At 32.7% G+C, this 23326-nt stretch overlaps 1 protein-coding gene across 1 annotated transcript in view; it reads left to right on the plus strand.

Annotated features, from left to right (window-relative positions):
• LOC108907793 overlaps window positions 1-23326 on the plus strand; it is a 140277-nt gene that overhangs the window by 20976 nt on the left and 95975 nt on the right. The window contains exon 3 of the mRNA XM_023454480.1: window positions 17461-17740. Within this exon, the coding sequence (XP_023310248.1) occupies window positions 17461-17740 (280 nt within the window). The remainder of the gene's footprint in view (window positions 1-17460; window positions 17741-23326) is intronic.

Below are 23326 nucleotides of genomic sequence, written 5' to 3' on the forward strand. Positions count from 1 at the left end.
TTTATTGAAATTGCGAATTAAATGTTCATAATAATAATCTCTCTATTAGCACCGTACTATTGTAAGTCAGGCATTAATTATGAAATGTTTAATAGCACAGCTTTAATGGAAATTTAATGCAAATCAACAAGTCACATCATGTATAACTGTTGAATAATTCTAAAATGATAAATCATTTCTTCCAATTGTAAAACTGTCATAAAACCTCAAGTATTAATTATGTTACCTAACTGTAAATAAAAATCTTTAGTTTTTTGAGAAAATTTGCTAATGGGATTGTGATATATTCGGACAAAATTTAGGAAAAATCAGTTTTGACCCACAAAAGATTAAAATTGTTGACTAGTCTAATAAAAACTCTGGACTTTTTGTGTTTTATATCCCACAGATTTTTCTAGAAAAGCTGGACAAAGCCTGGGTGCTATGGACAATGGGAGTTGAAATTTTTTTGAAAACTCGGTTTTGATTTTTATAAAAAAAATGTGATTTATTGTGAGATAATAATAAATGAAATGTAACATTTGCATAGAAGACAAAAGGACGAAAATAAATTCGAGCTTGTAACATGTACTGGCCAGAAACCGAGACTGGTTATTGAACTGCATAATCCCTGGGTTGACCTTCAAACGCATACTACGTTGGCTCGTAAAACACAGCGGCAAGTACTTGGCAACCCATAATCAAATATAAACTGTTTTGTAATTACGAGTTCTATCAAAGGGCACGCCCACTTGGGACCCAGCTGAGTGCAGCAGCTAAACCGGTAATTGCGTAAAGACGGGAGAATCGCAAACTATATTGATCTGTGGATCGGTACAGTAATGAACTGTTTGATGTAACAGAGCGATGAAATTAACGCTGAAAGGTACACATAGTGAAGGAAATTGCAGTCGGGGTTCACAGGGGCAACGTTTACCGTCTGAATTAAATTTTCTGTGCGGAGACTTTTAGTACGTCCGTTCGGAGCGATGCTTAAATAATTTAGAAACCGCTGTGTGCTTTAAATTAAACACAATTTAGACGTGTTGAAACAGATGGTTTTAAACGAAAGTTATCATTAGAGTTCGAGGATACGCAAAATTTTAAATGTGACCTTTTTTGTGACTTCGGAAATTACAAGTGCGGAAAGTTTTACAATAAATTGTGAATTTAACCTCAAGGACGAGATCAGACATCAAGGGCATTTTAAGGTCGAAAAACTTTATAATTATTAACGACTTTTAGCACTACCCAGGAATAAACACATGGACGTAGTAGTTTTTTATTCCCTTTAGGGTGCTTGTTTTCGATGAATTTTTATGATTTGCTGAAGAAATTGTGAATTTGTTCTTCAAACGTCCTTGAAGTCATGGTCAAGGTCATTTTCAAGGTCATGTCAAGATAGCCCTCTTTTCGTCCTACAGCTTTTGTATGAAACATTTTTTTTAAAAAGTGATCCCAACAAGGTACTCCGTTGTCTCAAGATTCTTGTTGTTTTTTTGTTTTGATTGCCATTTTATGGACAAAATATGGGTCAAATCGAAAAAATAATAAGAACAAAAAGTATTTTATTTTCGTTTTTTAGTCGAAATCTGTGGTAAAAAAATGGGTGCATCCATCAAAAAAATCAACTTCCGGTTTAAACAGGAAGTCGTAATAGGGACCTTTCAATGCCCCCCTCGGTGCCCTACAATGTTTGTCTGAAACTTTTTTCGAAATAATCGAGTCTAACTGAGATATTATTTTGTCTCAAGATAAATGCCCCACCCGGTATATTCACCTTATACCGGATGTCCAAAAAGTCTGGAAACACCTGAATAAATTCCCAGGTAAATTATTTTTGAAAAATGTTAAGGTCATTCTTGTAGTAACTTTTGACGAGGAATGCAAATGGATTTGACCTTGACGATGACCTTGAAGGTTATTTCACCTCAATTTTTTTAAAATGGAAATCCCCTTTTTGGACGTCGGCAATCGAAAGAGCGGGAAATTTTACGTCCAAAAACGCTAAGGTCATAATCAGGGTTGACCTTGAAGGTCTTTCAAAATTTATTTAAATTTGAGGGCTAGATATCTCCGAAGGACGCAGTTGATGAAAATAGTACAAAGCTCACTTTAATTATTTTGTTTAATTGCAATTAGTGGTGACCTCAAACTCGACCTTCTTGATGTCCTTCAAGGTCATTTCAAGGTATTTTTTTTTTCACGATAATGAAGCACCCCAAATGTGAGAGGCAAGGGGACTCACGATAATAAAGCACCCCAAAGGGAACAGAAATTACTACATCCTCGTCATTGTTCCTGGGTAACGCTAAAGGTATGGTATGAAAACTTCCGCTCTTTTGATTGCCGACGTCACATGAGGCGATTTTCAGTAAAGAAAATTACCTTGAAGGACACTAAGCTCGACCTTCTTAGTGTCCTTCAAGGTCATCACTAATTGCATTTAAACAAAAAAGTAAGCCCTCAAATTCAAATAACCTTTGAATGACCTTCAAGGTCAACCCTGATTTATAACCATAGAGTTTCTGGATGTAAAATTTCCCGCTCTTTTGATTGCCGACGTCGAAAAAGGGGGATTTCCATTAAAAAAAATCGAGGTGACCTTGAAGGTCAAATCCAAGGTCACCATTGAATTCCTCGTCAAAAGTTACTACAAGAATGACCTTAACATTTTTCAAAAATAATTTACCTGCGAATTTATTCAGATGTTTCCAGACTTTTTGGGACACCCGGTATATGTATATTTTAATATACTGAAAATAATACAAAAAATTTTAAGGCACGCCCCTGCCGCGGTAAATTGTTACAGTAGTTCCGATAACAGAACTTTGTTGGCTTATTTTTTTCTTGAAATGCTATCTCAACATATACTGTACGGACTTACGGACTTTAATTTATTAATGACTAAAATATAATTAAATAAATATACGTTCCCTGAAATTTCAGCGAATGTACGTATCTTTTCAGTAAGTAACACTATTTCGTGATATCCTGTAAAGGTGATGTAAATGGAAAATGTCCACCGTTCCCGTACCGAAATAATTTAAGCCATATTCCTTATAATGAGACCACGATACGAAGCTGAAGGCTTACGGAAACTATTTTCCGGATGTCACAAAAGATTACAAGGGCTTGTCGATCATACCTGACTACGAAATATATCTGCATAACATTACGAAAGGGATGCCTGCCACGCATGAATAAGTTAATCTGAGACGGAAGTGTGTCTCCAGACAATAGTCTGTACAGTAACATAGTGTAAAAGAACACTACAGGACAATATAGTTTTTTGGGGAGTCGAAAAATGAGACGCAATATTTTTAGTTAATTTTTTGTAAAAACAACAATTAAAACTATTAGTTGAGTGTTAACTTTAATTTCTATTATCTAATTTTGACAAAAGAATTAATGGGAATCAGACAACTTAAGAGAAAAAGACCCCTGCCCTTAAGATCTAAACGGGAACGGTATTTTTCTCCATTTTCTCTCCAATGGACCTTTCCTTTATAAATAAATAATTCTTTTAGTGATCAAAAGGTCTTAGTCGCACTTTACAAAGCCGAATCAGGTTCTTTTGTAGCTGAAAACCCATTTCAGTAAGGGGCGGTTTAGATGTTAATGACGAAACATAAAATTAAATTGCGAACTAATTAGTACCCTGCCTGCTGGAACAGTAATGCTTTTAAATTAATGAAGTTACTAAAAATTAAGAGCTTTCCGCCACCCACCCCGGCTACTAAGCCATAGGCGCCAAATCCACGGGGTTGCGGACACGAAAAAAATGTTTTTAAAACTGTTTGGTGATGGAATGTGTAATATTTCCGTACACGGTGACAAAAAAAATAAACTAAGAATTCTGTTATAAAGAAGAAAAAACTGTCTCTTAACACTGTTTTATATAGGTATTCTTTTTATTTTACCTCACAAAGACATATTTTTTTCACTCAAAACTTTCAACACATATTTTGTCATTATTTAATTTGCGACAGTGTCAAAAAAGTAAATAATGTTTCATTTCAGGTTATCGCGGTGTAAAAACAAATAAACAATAGCTTACGATTCGTCAGGGTCCTAAAAAAAAAAAATTAAAAGTGCATATAAATAGGGTGTTAAAAGTTCTCGTAAAAAAAATATGTTTTTGTTTATGTATTTTCAACTAGTTTACGAAATTAAAATAAATTTGATACAGGGTATTACGTAATAATATAGCGATGATAAATGAGACAAATTCAAGGTTATCATTTTTTTCCATTAGCTTAATATTTTTGTATTAATGTAAAATTACGAGTTAATAATAAAATATATGTGTAAAAATAATTACCATACACTTTTTATTAATTAATTAATTTAGCCTTGCTCTCTGGTAATAGTACTATGTTGCGACATGGTTTCTGTAAACATATTAATATTTTCATTCGTAATCTGACTACGGTCCTGTTAAACACCGCGCCGCACTAAGCCTAGTTATGATCTTTTATATTTTATGTATTCTTTTGTGAATATGTTATTTTTCCAAAACTTTTTCCAATTTCAGTTTAATCTCTGAATTTAATCTTATTGTGTTAATTAATTTTATTGTTATTTCCCATAGGTATACGCTATTAATTTAAAGTTGGCAACTCTGGTATCCAGAAATACGTTCATATAAACTTGTTATCTTATTTTTCGACGAATTTTCTCCTTTTAAAATTTGTTGCATTGTTTTTGTAACACCTTACATTTTCATGAAACCTACAATTGATTATTTTGCCACGTTGCAATATCAAACTCTGCTTCCAGAACCAATAATGAAACAACCGCTTTTCGCAGCGTAAACCAGAATTTGGCTCGTCCGTTCATCACCGGATTTTTTGCTGAAATATTGTATCTGCATAACTTGTTTACCGGTATACGTATCAATTTATCGCTTGGACTCAAACAACGGTTTGTCTGATGTGTCAACAATTTTTCCCGGTTTATTTCCATTTTTATAGAATCATTGTTTATCGCTACCGTCCATTCGGGCAGATAAAACACGATTAGCGCAAACGGCGAATAAATAGAATGGAAAACCTATCTGTCTAAATCATTTTGGGATTTTCCCCAACGTAGAATCGCTTGCAAATGCTTTGGGAATAAGAAATAACTGTTATACTCTATTATTCATTAAGTCTCAAGGTTCCTTCTGTGGAAAGTGTTGTTATTCTCTAGTTTTAAGAGCATTCTAGTTATTCAATTACTTGGAAAAAACATAAACATTGGCGAAGTTCAAAATAAAAGCTTATAAAATAAATCACACTACAGCACAGCTTGATCAAACTCATATTATCCGGGAGATGTGCAGATCTAGAGAGAGTCCGTAGTAGGAGTGACAAAGACAGGAGCTCTTAATAGTATAGCAGGTTTACGTTGCCACTGAAATTTTGTACGTACTTACTTTAATTTATCCTAAATTAACTTATTAAGGTCATATTACTGTAATAACTATTTCTAGATCGAAAAGATTAGTAATGAGACGTTTTTCCTAATATCTATCTTAAAAGCTTGCATTTCTTCTCGAAATTTGAATGTGGCTGCATGATACGGAAAGACAGAAAAAAATGCATCTTTAATGTTATACAAACTGATTTATAAGACTGTCTATTATTTCTGTCAAAAATTACACAGACCAACAAAATTTAACTTTTTTTGGAAGCAGAAACTTGAATATATATTTCCGAAGGATTTAGGTGCGCTGAATCCGAATCTGGCAGCAGAATTGCTCTATCATGTCAGGTTTTTGAGATATCCTAACCTAAAAGTGCAAACACCACTGTTTTTAGTCATGTTTGAGGTTATGTAGTAATGCCATCTATTCTTTAAAAAAAAACTAATACATTGAATCTAAAAGTACAAGGCTCGAATGCGGTTGAGTTTGCCCAAATATCTTTTTTTTTTCGTTGAGATATCACATGTTGAAATTTTTAAGTTTCTCAGTTTCTTAATATGCGAAAATCTACTAAGGATCCCTTAGACATCAAGCAGTCGATTGCAATACTTCATACCCATACGGTTTGTGGGTTTGGAGTTGGTGAGCTTGGAGTTTGTAAGCTTGGAGTTTGTAGGTTCGGGTTTTGTGGGATTGGGGTTTGTGGGTTTGTGAATTTGGAGTTTGTGAGTTTGAGTTCATATGTATTGAAGGTTTCTGAGTATGAAGTTTCCGAACTGCAATCAACTATTTGACGTCTAAGGGATCCACAGTAGATTTTCGAATATTAAGAAACTGATAAATTTAGAAATTTCAACATGTGTGATATCTCAACGAAAAAAAAGATATTTGAGCAAACTCAAAAGAGAGAATTTTTTTTTAAAAGAATAGATGACATTACTACATAACCTCAAATATGACGAAAAACACTGTTTTTGCACTTTTAGGTTAGGATATCTCAAAAACCTGACGTGATAGAGCAATTTTGCGGCCTGATTCGGATTCAGCGCACCAAAATCCTTCGGGAATGCGTATTAGTGTGTCTGCTTCTTGACCCTTGTTGACCTGTGTTACCTATAAAATACCTATTTACACTTTTCACTTGATCCACCCCTAGTGTTTTAATGAATAATAACTCATTTTTTCCCGGTTGTGACTTTAAAATATCTTGGTTCCATTAGGAATAATAAGAATATGAATTTACGACTCCCGAAGGCCTTCATCGATTTTTAATTTCTAACCCAAGTTGATTATCTCGAATCAATCAGGCGCAGATAATAAAGTCTGGCACCAGTATTTTATTTATTCAAACCATTTATTTCTCTGAACTCCCAGTTATTGGAATTCTTGTAATCCACAGTTTGTGCAAAATATCAGACGTTGGATAATAGAATATTATTTCCGCCAGCTTTGTTAACTCGGAGTGAAAGAAATAATGTCTTTTATATTGAGACTGATATTAATTGCTTAATCTGCGGTTTATGGCAACTAAAAATTTGAATATCCAAAGTAAATTATACAATTCTGGTTTCGTTTATAAAATACGCGAAAGTTAATTTACGAAGAAAATTTTGTAAAGTTAAGGAGATTTAATTTAGGAAAATAAATTATATAATGGAAACGTTATCGGCTAAAAACTTACCACTGGTGACTAAAAATTTCTCTGCCAATTTTTTCGTTTCTCAGTAGACGAAACAAAAATTATAATACTTATAAAAATATTTCCATATACATTATACAGGGTGTCCCTGAAAAGGATGGACAACGCTTGACCACAGGTTCCTTGGATGAAAATAAGACTATTTAGCCTAACTTACCTATATACAAAAGTGTACGCCTACTGAGATATAGCCTTCTAAATATAGAATAGATAACCTAGTTTTTTTTTAATAATTTGAAAACTAGTTTTCTTAGGAACTCCGAATTTGGTACACTTATATTCTTATATAAGCTCGACGTAAATAAAAAAATTGGTGATGATACATATACAGGATGTTCTCTTTCTAGTGCCTGTGCGTCACTGGCTATCCCGTAATTTTTTTGTATGTGCGCCAGTGATGCCAGAATTTATATTTTTAAGAATAAGCACTATTTTAGAAGATTTTTTGCTCTTACAAAATTTTGATGTCGTTTATGGATTTCGAGAAAAATTGGAATTTTTTACACATTAAATAATATAAAATCAGTTCAAGATAATTAGAACAGTCTAGTATTTGGTGCCATATAACAAAGAAACAAATTCATAACAATAATTAAGGTTCAGAATTGCGAAATTCATTTTGTAATATTTATGTTTACTTTATAACCTAAGTACCCAATCATGTTTTAACCTTCTTAAAGTACCTACACAGATAATTGATTAAATTTCTAAAAACGAATTTTGTAAATCTGATCTCGGATTGTGATCAGTAACCCCGAAAACCCCTGTACACCAAATTTGGCACAAATGTATTATTTTTTGAAAATTTGGTCGGCTATCTTGGATCCGCCATCTTGAATTTTGCAAAATTGACCTCGGATCTGTGATCAGCGACCCCGAAAACCCCAGTATACCAAATTTGGCGCGAATCTGTTATTTTTTGAAAATTCGTGATATCTGACCTTAATTGACCAGATGATTCACGTTCGGCGGGGTCTTAACCATATAAATAAACATTTGAATATAAAAAAAAAATTTTGATTTTTCTTAGCACTTTTTCGTGGATTTTTGCTGTTTGACACGTTTTTTGAGGTTAGGAAATTCCTGTGATGTGATAGCTCAATTCTGACACAGGAGGCAAAAATACTACGAATAACATATGTCGCATGAAAAGTACAGACAACATTTTTTTTGTGTGGCTGTGTAATCCACAAATTGCACATTAAATCCACGCAAGAATCGAATAACTCTAATTACAACTTGCAAATTACCTGCCACCGTCTTATAGGCGCGAATTTAAATATTTTTTTACCTGCCGCATTACATTTGCATAATTGCAATGCATAACATAAATATTTATTACTTTCGAGCGACACCAAGCAGCCTAGAAATACAAATTTCTCGTTGTATTTAAAATTCTCCAGCGCAATCACATCACCAATTTATGCAAAACAAAATCGGAGCCTAAGGCACTTCGCGATTTTATTCGACTTCGCCAGAACTTTCCGCAGATTGTCCCAACACGTGCAAGTACCTACCGTTAGCATTACATAGTCATAAAAATGGACCCTTCAGTATTTATACTAGGTGTTTACGAACTTGAGGGTGCATTTATACTGATAAAATTTGAACTTTTAATCTGGGATTTTGAATGTTGAAGATGAATTAACTTACAATCATCCTCTATAATTAATAAAAGACTATTAGATACATTAATAGTGTATGACTGTATTTAGTATGTTTTACACAATCTATGTCAAATTGATGCAGTTTCTATGGACTTTTAAAAGGTTTGTGATTACATAGACTGTATTACGTAATTTATAGAAGATCGAATTTTCTGAGTCTTTTAAATCTTCTTCAGTCTTCCTTATTAGACAGAGGATTATTAAATATGAAAATACAAATAAAATACGATAATGTCAATTCCGGGGGTACCACCAAGCTCAAACTTGGGTCTTCTTCTGTTTCTCACATTCATAAACGACCTTGCCACTTCTCTAAACTTAGTTTTTGATGTATATATTAAAATATCCTTTCTCTGGAAAGAAACCCAAATTATAATTACAAAATTGACTATTGTTAGTTACAAAGAAATCAAGAATGTAGGAGTTCACTTTGACGATGGAATGTTATGTGTTAAATCATGTTAAACATACTGCACATAAGCACGTAAGTTACTATACGTAATTATAAACTTTTAAATAATTGGAAACTTGTAAATCATTATTCCTTTGTAAGATGTAAACTAGAATTCGGACGGATAACATGGTTTTACCAAATTTGTAACTAGCCTGAAATGCACACTGTAAAAAAATTTCACTCAAACTTCACTCAATTTTACTCAATAATGTATCAATTTCTGTCCACACCCAATTGAGTGAAATTTTCACTCTATTAGTATGAGTACAACTCTATTCTGAGTATATAAAACCAATTTTGAGTTGAGTTTTTCTCTAATATGATTTAAATTTAACTATTATAGAGTAATTTTTTACTCAGACTTGGTTTTTAATTAACTAAATATTAAGTGCAAAAATAAATCATTCATAAATGATTAATTAGGTGTTGAAATTAATTAGACGCTATACAGCGTGTTCTGCAAATGATTAACTTTCAAATTAGGAGGTATTGTAAAAATAATGTCTCAAATCTATATTTTTTTATAGTATATTTTAACCTTTGAAGTTAAGAGATGAAAATCGGTATTTTGTAACTTTTTTGTGATTTATTAAATTTGTATAATTTTTGAGTAAAAGCCATGCTATTTGAAATTAGGTCTACTAATGTGTAGAATTTACTTAATAAATGCTTCGATATTATTAACGTTTGGAGTGGTTTTGCACCACTTTATATCTTGAAATTTTAATTTAAATATCATTGTCATAAACTACTAAACAGTCATGGTGATTTCAACACAGATTTGTTTTAGGGGCAATAATTTAGGTCTCGACTGGTTCACTGATCGGATAAATAAATTGCCATAATCTATATTGTACGTTACAAATACGTAATTATAGATAACAATTTAACTATCCGTTTATTTAACCAAATATTAATCGAGACAATATATTGTCGTTAATTATTGTAATTAAATCACTCCATTTAAATACAATTTTCACTAGAATAACCAAATAAACCGATACTTGTCCAACTCCAAAGCACACCATACGCCATACTACCATCCACCATGCCACGGTCACCAGATAACCTAATGGGACGATGGGAACATACAAAGACAATGCATCGGGACATGAAAAAGGGTGGAATGAGGAGATTTACTCTGATTTAGGTATAAGTGCATCAAATACGAGTTTACGTGAAGAATTTATTTAAGAAGTACCTATATTTGAGAGGCCTATATTTACTCAGTTTTAGTTTAAATATAATCACAAATGAGTAAAATGTTCAAAATGCCCAATATTGAGTGAAAATGTACTCAGTAATTTCACTCAATGGATTTACTCCTAAATGCTTTCACTCACACCGATTATTTTACAGTGTATTCGACAGGTTTTCTTTAAGTAAACCAAAAAGATCCTGTGACCCATTCTCCCTTTTCACTCCAGGTTCGACAGCATGGGTCTAACCATATATTATCCGTTTAACTTACTGACCTCTTTGTGATATGTCACTGTCGCACATGCTCTTTCCAAAAGCTCTTTAAACATGACAAACGTAGTGCAGATACTTTTATTATTAAATACTACGTACTTTTATTAAAGCATAAATTGAGTAAAACAAATACATTAATCAAAAATGTCTTAATATTAAAGGATATTCGATTTCATCAATGAAAAGTTGTTCAATGATAATGATATAATAATGTCATATGACGTATGAAAAAATTGGAGATAAATATGAGAGTACAAATATACAATACTTAATATTAAAGGGATTGTACTAAACCTTAGCTTAAATGTCTTAGATTATTATACCTATAGCGTGTTGTAAAACATCGTGCCAATATGACACGTCAGGAGACAGACAAGGCGAAAACCTTGCATTCGTGGGAGAAATCTTTCGACTCGATTTTTTTGCATATTCAGATTTGTAAGATGTTCCTTAACATGAATCAAGATGATGCCGGCCGGAAATCTGGTGCCCATTTGTTGAAACAAACTTTTTTTAAACAAATTGTAAAAATTTGTTTTTTCACTTCGAAAAATTTTTTTTAGGTTTTTTGGCACATTGTAAACAAAAAAGTTCCTATGCACTATGCCTCTAAAATTATTAGTTCTGAAGTTATAAACAATTTAAGTTGCTAAAAATGCGAAAACGATGATTTTCAACGGACGATTTCCGGGTTAAAAATTATTATTTTTGATGTTTCCAGGTATCTAAATTAAAGTTTAAACATCCCCTACAAGATGCTGAAGAGCTTTTGGGACTCTCATTATTTTAAAGTCTTGTTTTTTAATTGTGAATAATGCGCTATGAGGCGCGCGCGCGTCTCTAATTCATAAATATTACCAAAGATCCATTACCCAAAGAATTAGTTAAACAATGTAAACGTACAAAAAACTGTAAGACTAAAGCTTGTTTTTGCAGGAAAAACTATATCACTCGTGTACCTTTATGTGGTTGTAACATAGAACAGTGTGAGAATTATCATAATTGAATAAATGTGTGACAATAATAATATGCAGTATTAAATAAATGTTCTTTAATAAAAATCAAATGAATTTGATACTATTGCCCTTTTATTTTCTTTCTGCGCTATATTCGTACAATTTTGAATTAATTAAATAAAATTACTATGAATTATGAAATTTAAATAATCAATTTGTACATTATTTTATGAGTAGTAATAGTACTTATTGTTAGAATGCTAAATTCAAAGAACATAAGCTGAAGCCGCGTATGAGAGAGGCGTGCGCGCGGCTCATAACGCTTTATTAACTATTAAAAAACAAGGCTTTAGAATAATTCGAGTCCCAAAAACTCTTCAGCATCTTGTAGGTAGATGTTTAAACTTTAATTTAGGTGCCTGGCAACATAAAAAATAACAATTTTTAAACCGAAAATCGGCCGTTGAAAATAGTCATTTTACGCATTTTTAGCAACTTAAGTTGTTTATAACTTTAAAACTATCAATTTTAGAATTTGTTTAAAAAAGTTTGTTTAAACAAATGCGCACCAGATTTCCGGCCGGCATCAAGGTTTTCGCCTTGTCATGAAACGCCGTTTTATGCAAAAAATTGCTATATACGAAGATTTATCAAAGCAGGTTCAATGCTGATTTGAAGTCAAGCTTCATTTTTACTATCACTACTTGAATTGACTCCTACTACTCGACTTGTTTCAAACAATTCAAAAAACTTTTGAAAATGTTAAAGAAAAATATTCAAATTTAAACCCATAGGCACCACATCTACTTTCAGATTAAATTTAGATTTTTAATTTTTATGCTACGTTTAACAGTCATTAAATTGACATTTCTTCAGTTTAGTTAAAATATTGCACTACAATTTCTAACTGCAAGTTTAATTAATTACGAATAAATGTTGGAAATTGTAGAATAAATTTTTGCCAGTTATATCTGTACCTATACCTCGCATAAAAGTTTCCCAACATATCAAGGTTTTAAAGCTGGCTTAGATTCTGCTACGCGGGAAGCTCCAAAGTTTCACATGCCGAAACTAGTTGGAACAACTTACATTAACTTGATATAGAATGTCATTACAACACCATTATAGCCACGCTCTATTGTTCCGCTTGCGGGGATAGAAAGGAGTCGCCATAAAAGCATTTAATACATAAGTATAATCCACGATTTTGTTAGCTCGTGAATATAGTACCCTCTGTTTTTTCTTGCATCGTTCTTGATTAACAGAATAACAATTGGTTTTGTACAAAAACCATATGCGAACGTGCTTGGCTTTCGTTCTAAAGAATCTCAACTTTATTTTAAGTAAAATTCATTCCGCAGTAAGTTCATACCGAGGGAGAATGTAGAACAACTGCGGAAATAATAAATCACCCATACCTTTTTTGAATAATGCAGACATGCTAGAAGTTAAACTATATGAGAAATGGCCTGTTCACTTTTATGGGTGCTTTTGTAAGCCGTGTAAAAGTTCTTCTACCTAATGTAACACATCATCAAGTAAGTAATAGGTATGGTGAGCACGACATAAATAAATGAAATAAAATATTTATAGACTGTTTTGTTGGTATTTGATGGTAATCCACATGCTTTACTACCACCCTTTGCAGTAGAAGTTTATTATCACTTTATGTAAGGTATTTTGAAAAAGTAGTGCTACCAGTTCAAGGACTGGAAGATCATTAAGGATTAAGGTGTGTTTTTCTTTCCATGGGCATTGGGATTATTGGCTTTTATTTTTTAAATACGGGACGCGAGAGATGTTCTAATTTTTTATTTCTCAATTCTTTTCAAATCACACTATTAAATTAATACTCTCATCTAGGGTGGCCCAAAAGAAAACGAATATTTTTTTTCGTGTCTCTTGTGAAAATATATTAGTTCATCATCATCAGCTCCCTCAAAAAATTAGCTCAAAAAAAAATTTTTTTCGAGGTCGCTCAAGATTTATAAAAATTTCCAAAATCGTCAAAAATTTAATTATTTATTTCTCGTTATTTTATCATTTTCTAGGTTGAAAAAAATCTCGATTCTGAAAATTTCAAATCGATATTTTAATTTTTAAAGGTCACTCATAATTATTTTCACTAGAATAACCAGATAAACTGATATTTGTCCAACTCCAAAGCACACCATACGCCATACTGCCATCCACCACGCCACGGTGGTAAAATCACGCGTTCAAAATAGCGGCGCGCTGAAAAATTTTGATTATTTCGGCTTCTAGTGGTCTGATTTTGATGTTTATTTTTTTTTAAATCGGTGTCTCGCGAGCTGAAAATTCATTTTCAAATGCGAATTGTTGTTAATTATCGACCTATTAACGGATTGATAATTACTACTTTTTAATTTGCAAAGACTTTTCTCGTATTTTTCTTTATTCTATTAATGAATATTACTCAAATTTATATAGTTTTTATCCGTCCATTGTATTCAATTTGTTTAAACATTCAAGATTTGTTCAAACAATAATTACATAAATAAATTTTTAAAATCAAATTATCTTAGAAAAAAAAACAACAATTTAATCAGTTAATGATTTCATTTTATTTTAAATATAAAAAGTTTTATGAAGTTAAGAAATTCTATATTTATTATTCGAGTCTAGCTCGTTTATATACAGCAGTAATTTCGGAAGTTTCATCAGCATCTTCTTCTATTTCTTCATCATCAAATTAGTATATATTATTTGCAGAAACCTCCAGTTAGTGATCTTCCATTTCTTTATCTGAAGATGTCTCCTCGTCAGTCAATTTCTATATCCGCTGATGTTTTGAATGTATCGGTGTTTTTGCATTGACCTTGCCAATTAGTACAATAAATCAGAACACTTCAAACCGTGCTTTATGCAGTGCATAATTTCGAGCATTCTTTAGTGCAGTTACAGCCAATAATTTTCAATAAGTGTTCAGGAAGTAAATGCTCTTTTGTTTGAACGGGCTCTAAGCCTAATTATTGTTTGAACAAATTTTGTATGTTTAAACAAATTGAATACAATGTACGGATAAAAACTATATTAATTTGAGTAATATTCATTAATAGAATAAAGAAAAATACGAGAAAAGTAAAGCAAATTAAAAAGTAGTAATTATCAATACGTTAATAGGTCTATAATTAACAATAATTCGCATTTGAAAATGCGATATTTGGACATTTGAGCTCGCGAGACATCGAATTAAAAAAAAACATCAAAATCGGATGACTAGAAGCCGAGATAATCAAAATTTTTAAGCGCACCGCTATTTTGAACGCGCGATTTTAATTTCGAGTAGACTGGAATAGTCGAGTTGTCAACCCCCCACCACTACCTCCCATACATTTTTCGTGAATTTCATGCCCGGTCCAATAGTTTTAATCGACATTTTATGTGGGTTGCACATGGGCACAAGTTTTGCACTCACTCCCGGAAAGTACTCGGAATGACAAAGGTATTTGTTTAAAAAACAGCCCTCCAAACCTCGTAGTTACGCCACAAATGCCGGCTCTCCACCACGGCTCTCCTAATTAACGAATTGCAATTTTTGCGGACGCATTTTAAAGTTTGAGTGGCCTTTTTTAGGTGATAACATTTTCAAGTATCTAGAAGTCTTAATTCAGGCTCAGTTAAATTTACAAAAATTTGGATTGCAAAATTATGACTCGAAAACTATAGGACCGATTTTAACGAAAATTGGTGTGATGTTTTATTATACCAAAAATACTTTTTTGGCGAAGTATGAAGATCCTACCTATAATATCAATACTTTTAAAAAAACTCGCAAAAATATTGTAATATTTTTCACTTTTTTTGTTGTTTTTGCTATATTTGCAATAATTATGATGTATTTTTTTTATTTGAAAATCATGTGTAAAATTTAATTACGAATCTTTTTTTCCTCTTCAATTTTTCTTTAAATTGAATAGTTTTTTAACTGTGTTGAAAAAAAGAGAAAAAAAATGGAATTTTTCCCAATTTTTTCACTATTTGTTTAAAAATAAGTTTAGCACACGTTTTGAAGCACGCGCATAGTGAAATATATTTTATTATATCATTTTAGAGCCATTAAAGCAAAAATTAGCGATACTGTATAAAACATCCATACATGGGTGTTTTGAAACAGATTCCGCCTGGTCTATAATGGGACGAAGGGAACAGACAAAGACAATGCATCTGAATATGAAAAAGAGTGGACAATGAAGAAATTTACTCGGATTTACGTACAAGTGCACCAAATACGAATTTATATAATTATAATTATATTATTTATATACAGAGTGACCCATTTGAAAGCGGGCCACCCACATAACATTTTTATTTATGGAGCGATTTTGACGAAATTTTTTTTGAAATGTAGAAGGGGGAAAAGTGTATTTTGGGGCCAAGCCCCGTCCAGTTCTTTTTTAAACTAAGGCCTACTAGATCACATTCAGAGGCTGAAAAATCCAGAATCCATATTGGCGATTTTTTTAGAAAAAATCTACGTACGCCACTGGATTCGGCGTCCCCTGAAATGGATCTGTACCAAATTTCATGAAAAAATATTCAACATTAACGATTCTGCAGTTAAATTTCTGTCAAATTGTTTATTATGCATAAAGAAACTTTTTATCAAGTAACCCATGCGATAATAAATCAATCACAACAAATATTTAATAACACGTTTAATAGACATCATTATACCAAAATACAATGAAACGGACAGAAAAATGAACGATAAATTAACATAAAATTTACAAAAAATACAATAAAATAAAATTAACACACATGAATTAAATTAAATTCTGGAATTTTCAACTAAATCTTCATTTAATTGAATGCATTTATTGTATTGTTTTTGAATGTGTGCCATAACATTAGACAATTGATGTGTTGTAATTTCAGCGCATGCCTATCTTCTTCTTTCGCGCAGTTCTTCTGCATTCATTGGACGAGTGTAGTAAACTTTTTCTTTAATGAACCCCCATAAAAAAAATCTAGGAGAGGCAACATTTACAAAAATATTCATTCAATTAAATGGAGATTTAGTTGAAAAATCCAGAATTTAATTTAATTCATGTGTGTTAATTTTATTTTATTGTATTTTTTGTAAATTTTATGTTAATTTCTCGTTCATTTTTCTGTCTGTTTCATTGTATTTTGGTATAATGATGTCTATTAAACGTGTTATTAAATATTTGTTGTGATTGATTTATTATCGCATGGGTTACTAGATAAAAAGTTTCTTTATGCATAATAAACAATTTGACAGCAATTTAGCCGCAGAATCGTTAATGTTGAATATTTTTTCATGAAATTTGGTACAGATCCATTTCAGGGGACGCCGAATCCAGTGGCGTACGCAGATTTTTTCTAAAAAAATCGCTAATATGGATTCTGGATTTTTCAGCCTCTGAATGTGATCTAGTAGGCCTTAGTTTAAAAAAGAACTGGACGGCGCTTGGCCCCAAAATACACTTTTCCCCCCTCTACATTTCAAAAAAAATTTCGTCAAAATCGCTCCATAAATAAAAATGTTATGAGGGTGGCCCGCTTTCAAATGGGTCACTCTGTATATAATAATATATAATTTATATATTTGAATGAAAGTACTCAGTTTTAGTTTAAATATAATCAGAAATGAGTAAAATGATCAAAAAAATGTACTCAATAATTTCACTCAATTCACTCCGAACCTTTATTTATTATTTTCACTCACATCGATTTTTTTACAGTGTATAACACAAATACCCAATTTAATATAAAAAATACCACAAGTAAGTAATTACAGACAATATCTCAACTAATTATGTTTCTGCTTGTTCCAGTTAACGTTCGATAGTTTTACGTTGGGCCGCTTTGTGTCTTTCACGTCGGATGGTTGTCCGGACGGTGCCTTACAAATATCGGAGTCCAATCGGCCCCAGGTGGGGGGATCCTGGTGCGGGACGTCCTGGGGTCCGGCCATCTACTACAGCGAAACCGACAGTGTCACGATCTCCGTCAACCTCTTCCGCCTTTCGAAGATCGAGAACGGCTACAACTTCGACTACCGCATGGAGTACAAGTTTCTGAGGAGGAAGGCTGCTACGGTCCGCTATGGAGGAGGTAAGTCTACCATGTAATTAAAATATACCGAACTGAATTGCCGTTACCAGCAGTACAGAAACTATGAAAGCAAATCCACATCGATCGGTATAAATCGTTGAAATTCGCCGTTTTGGTCCGCGTTCAAGGCGAGGAATAATACTACCAGTATCTGGGATACCGCCATGATCTAGTATTTGATAAACGTACATTTGGATATTGGTTCCATGAATAACTAACAATCACATTCAAAACAAGTGACTGACGACAATAATTTTATGGAGAGTGTATTTTGGCAAACAATAAAAACATTTGAAAATGAATAACAATTGATTGTTATCCATATTAATTAAAACGCCACAAGAGACACTAATATCAATCTCTCATGTTGTATAGACTATTTATTTAATTATTTTTTACATTTTTCAAGTATTAAACAAAAGGTAGTGTGGCTACCCTGTATTTGAATAAAACTTACTTGTACATGCAACATTCCAATATCCAAGAGAGGCATAACCCTCCTATTAGATTTGCATAATATTTTGAGGACCCTCCGTTCTCTCAAGAGATTGGGGTTGTCTTCCCAATATTTTACGTACGTTCTTGCTGTGTAGTCACATAACGGAAGCCGGAAATAAAATAACAGATGACGTACGACATAAATAAAAATTGCTATCCGTTCTATTAAGGAAATCTCCGCTGGGTAACGTCTTTCTCAGGTTGGACTGGGCTTTAAAGGGTGTTTTAAAGGGGAAAAGTAAAGATAAAGATTTATTTTACTCTGAAATATATTTTAATTGTAATTATCTTACACTAGCCGCCACTATCGTTTGAAAAATTTTGATACAAAGGCATCTTCGAAGTTTTACGCCAGACAAAGATGATCCTATGAAGAAATCACATTTTCAAGAAAAAAGCCAGTGACGATTTGAAAACATCGTTGAAATTCTAACAGGGCTACACAAATAAAGAAATACTATATCCTTTCCTTCTGACGAGGATATACGACAAAGTAAAATCGTTTGGTCATCAGTACCCTAAAAAAAAATTATTAATGTTTCAATAAAAATAAGAGAAAATATCTATTTTACAATATACCTACGAATGTAAAAAAAATAGACATCTGCAAAAATGTCTTCAAGAATATACAAAACTTTTTTTAAATCAAACTTACAATTAGTATTGCAACCCAAAACACAACTTTTTGAGCATTTAAGTTTTTTATGCTTACACTTTTATTTCCTTTCTAATGAAATTTTTCTGAAAAAACTGGTATATTACACAGGGCCACAAAATGAAATTGGGACTTACCTTCTTTCAAACCAGTTGACCTTCATGTTTTTGAGGTCGCTGATCACGATCCCGATATAGGCCAATCATTATAGCTTTTTTTCGGAAAAAAAATACTATTATAAGTTTCTCTGCGGAATATTGTTCAGAAACGTGTTACAAACAAAATATCAAAAAATTAACTCGAGACTAGTTGGGAAACTTTGTTAAAACAATGGTCAAAATTATGAAAAAGTGGTTTTTCGACTGGCGTAAAAAAACTGTTATTCATAAAGAAAAAAAGATTTATACAAAAAAGGTAGGTATTAAATAAATCTGTAAAATAAGACAAGTCCGATTAAATTTCGATAATTTGTTTATGCGCAAGAGCTCAAAAATGGTCGAAATTGACCGCTTTTTTCAATTGTTAATAATTAATGAAATTTTCATCGCAGACACTTGTAATTCAGGATTTTTTAAGCTTTTTGCACCCTTAATAAGTGGTAAAAATTTCAGCCCAAAAACTTCATTAGCTTGGCGTTGTAGGAATTTGTTATCTAAGAAGATACTATTTTCAATTCATTTTTCCAAGCTCACAGGCGTTGTAGGGTTTCGATAATTAGTTGTTTTTGTACCCTAAATAGTTGTATTGACATATGCATTTACTGATAATTTAATTTTTCAAATTTAATTTGTTTAAAAATGACTGAAAAAATGTTAATATTTATTACATCGTTAAGCGCGCATGCTAAGCCTCGCCTTCCCCACTCGTTCGCTAGACCAAGTAATAGAACGCATCGCCGCTATGTTCTTTTTCGTAATTAAATAGTTGAATTTACCTAAATGTTAATGTAGGACATGAAAATATAGCTCTTAATGTATACTCTCTCCAAATTTCGGCTCTTAATATTAATAATTAAGGTCATTGCGATTAAATAAATAAAAAAATTTATCTCAGCTTCTAATCAACTTACAACGATTTTTTTTTTAATTCGAAGAAAACTAAAGTAAAGAGGTTACTATTTTATTTTATAATAATTACCTATCTTAACAATTTAATAAATATTAACATTTTTTCAGTCAATTTTAAACAAATTAAATTTGAAAAACTAAATTCTCAGTAAATGCCTATGTCAATACAACTATTTAGGTACAAAAACAACTAATGATCAAAACCCTACAACGCCTGTGAGCTTGGGAAAAATGAATTAAAAATAGCATCTTAGATAACAAATTCCGCCAACGCCAAACCAATGAAGCTTTCGAACTGAAATTTTTACCACTTATTAAGGGTGTAAAAAGCCTCAGAATTACAAGTGTCTGCGATGAAAATTGCATTAATTATTAGTAATTGAAAAAAACGGCAATTTTCGACCATTTTTGAGCTCTTGTGCATAAACATATTATCGGAATTTAATCGAACTTTTTTCATTTTATAGGCTTATTTAATACCTACCTTTTTTGTATAAACTTTTTTTCGCTATGAATAATAGCTTTTTTACGTGAGTCAAAAAACCACTTTTCCATAACTTTGACCACTGTTAAAACAAAGTTTCCCAACTAGCCTCGAGTTGATTTTTTGATATTTTATTTATAACAGGTTTCGGAACAATATTCCGCAGAGAAACTTCTAATAGTATTTTTTTCCCGAAACAGGCTCTTTCATGTCTATAATGACTGGGCTAATATTATAATATAACCCCAGCACGTCTGGATCAAGGTTAAATGAAGGTTAAATCTCGTTTTTTGAATGGTATATCGTTTCTGATCCCGGAATCCGAAGCAGCGAGAAATTTGACGCTCAAATACGTGTTGACCTGTTGATGAAAGTGACCTCTGGAGATTATCTGGAAGTCATTTAAAGGTCGAACCTGAGATTTGAATCTACCGTTTGAAATTTCAGATGTCCTTTACGTTTTTTGGGCAGCTGATCACGAATCTAATGTCCACGTGACCCCAGCGCCTCTAGATCATGGTCAAATAAAGGTCAAATTCCGTTTTTCAAATGATATAACTTTTTTGACCTCGGAATCCGAAACAACGAGAAATTTTACGTCCAAATACGTGTTGGCCGTGTTAGTAAAGGTGACCTCTGGAGGTCATTTAAAGGTCAAATCCAATTTTTGAATCTCACGAGCTCTATGAAATGAGACGTCAGATGTATGACCTTTATGGAAGTTGTGGAGTATCATGGGAACCATAAACTGATGAACTTTGATTTGATCATGAGAGTCATTTCCATGGTAAATCGAAGGTCAAGATCCGTTATTCATAGAATATGCAGTAAAGAGTTATATCATGGATTGATAGCTAGTTCTTGTGTATGCCCCCAGGGCACCTCCACGATCCAGACGCGCTGGGGTCACGTGTACATCGGACTCGTGACCAGCGACTCGAAAAACGTAAAGGTTAACTGGTTCGAGATCCGACGTCTCATTTCGCAGCGGACATTCCAGCCGGTCGGTTCAAATCTCAGATTCGACCTTTAAATTACCTCTAAATGACCTCCAGAGGTCACTTTCACTAACGTCAACACGAATTTGGACGTAAAATTTCCCGCTCTTTCGGAATCCAGGGTCAAAGAAGTTATACCATTAAAAAAACGAAATTTGACCTTCATTTAACCTTGAGCCAGACGTGCTGGGGTTATTCGGATACCGGGATCGTTAACAGCGATGGATTCAAAACCATAAAAGTCAACTGGTCTGAGAGAAAGTAAGCCTCAATTTCATTTTGTGGCCCTGCGTTATTAGCACTACACAGAATTAACCTAGTGATTTCTTTTGTATTAAATAATATTTTCTTCCAATATATTTTGAGTTACAACACTATTATGAAGCTACTAAGTAGACCTACGGAACTCTCAATTTTTTGTTGGAAGCACGATACCACGTTGCAACTTTTTGCTAAAATAATGTACACAATAAGCTGTCAACTTCCACGAGCAATAACGGGGATCTAACGACCAACTGTGTTTGGGGGAACTTTCTCAGATAAGAAACACACCGCTATCGACGGTGTAATTGGAAATTTTAGCGTCGCGGAAATATTTCATGAGACCCTCGGGTATTTCTAATATTAAAACAGTTAAAATTAAGACAGTTACAAATTGTTGTAACCTTTTATACGTAGCGAGACACCCTCGGTACAGCGTCGATCAGGTTTCACCTTGGGGATTCCGGAGTGTCGGTTTTAATCAATCGAGATTCTGCTTTGTTGCATTTTTTCACGTTTAAAGATATTGTCACCGAACCAAAAATTTCGTATTAAATCTAATGTAAGATACATAAGCACAAAATCATCATAGACAGCGAATAACGGCGACATCGCTGTCATCAGTCATCAATTAAATTTTTAGATAGTGACAGTCACATAAATACGAATCGACTGCTGACTCTCAGGCCACGATAAACCATAACTCAGACTATTATTTCAGTAGCAAACCATTTTAGAAAATTCGGTGAATTTTTTTACAAAAAAAGCAATACGACGTTCTACGCCTTCCTAGGAGTCTTACTAGCTGCGGTTTCGAAAAAATTGGATAACAAGAATCTACTAGGAAACGGAGGCGTAGACATGGCGCCCCACGTTGGGCGCCATGTCTACGCCTCCGTTTCCTACTGGATTCTTGTTGCCCGATTTTTTCAAAGCCTCGGCTAGTGAGACTCCTAGGAAGGCGTAGAACTTCGTGCTGCTTTTTTTTTAATCACAAAAACTTTCGAAGATGGATTGATACTAAAATAATAGTCCGAGGTTTGGTTTACCGTGGTCTGATAGTCAGTAGTCGATTCGTATTTATGTGTCTGTCACTATCTTAATTTAATTTATAGTAGGCAACTCTGTAGAAAAAAAAAATAAGTTATATCTTTTATTAACCTAGACATTGGACTTACGCGCACTAGGTGGAAACGGTGTATAACCTTTTCTTATTTCGAATATTTACACTATAACTTCGGAAAAAGACCAACACGAAATTCAACCACCATAAGTTAATTCAATCATTTCTGCTTTACTAAGTTTCCTGTAGGTCTTTGTTGTAAAGTATAACATCATTATTAGAAATAAGAGTAGGAAATATTTTTGTTACATTGTAAGATTTCAATAGGTATTTAAGAAAACTGACCAGCTTGTCTATGTAATTATTTTTTTGGTATAATATTTCACACCAGAGTACATATGTAGTGTAGGATGATTCACAACTTATTAAAAAAACTGATCCATTAAAAGGAGAATCGATATGATAAAAAAAATTATAGTAAAATAGGTATTTATAGAGTTCGGGAGAAATGTTTAAAATTGCTAACAGGCTGGCGTATTATCTTATTTACTCAATATTCT

Source organism: Anoplophora glabripennis, unplaced genomic scaffold, assembly GCF_000390285.2.
Source record: "Anoplophora glabripennis isolate ALB-LARVAE unplaced genomic scaffold, Agla_2.0 scaffold100, whole genome shotgun sequence".
NCBI lineage: Eukaryota > Metazoa > Arthropoda > Insecta > Coleoptera > Cerambycidae > Anoplophora > Anoplophora glabripennis.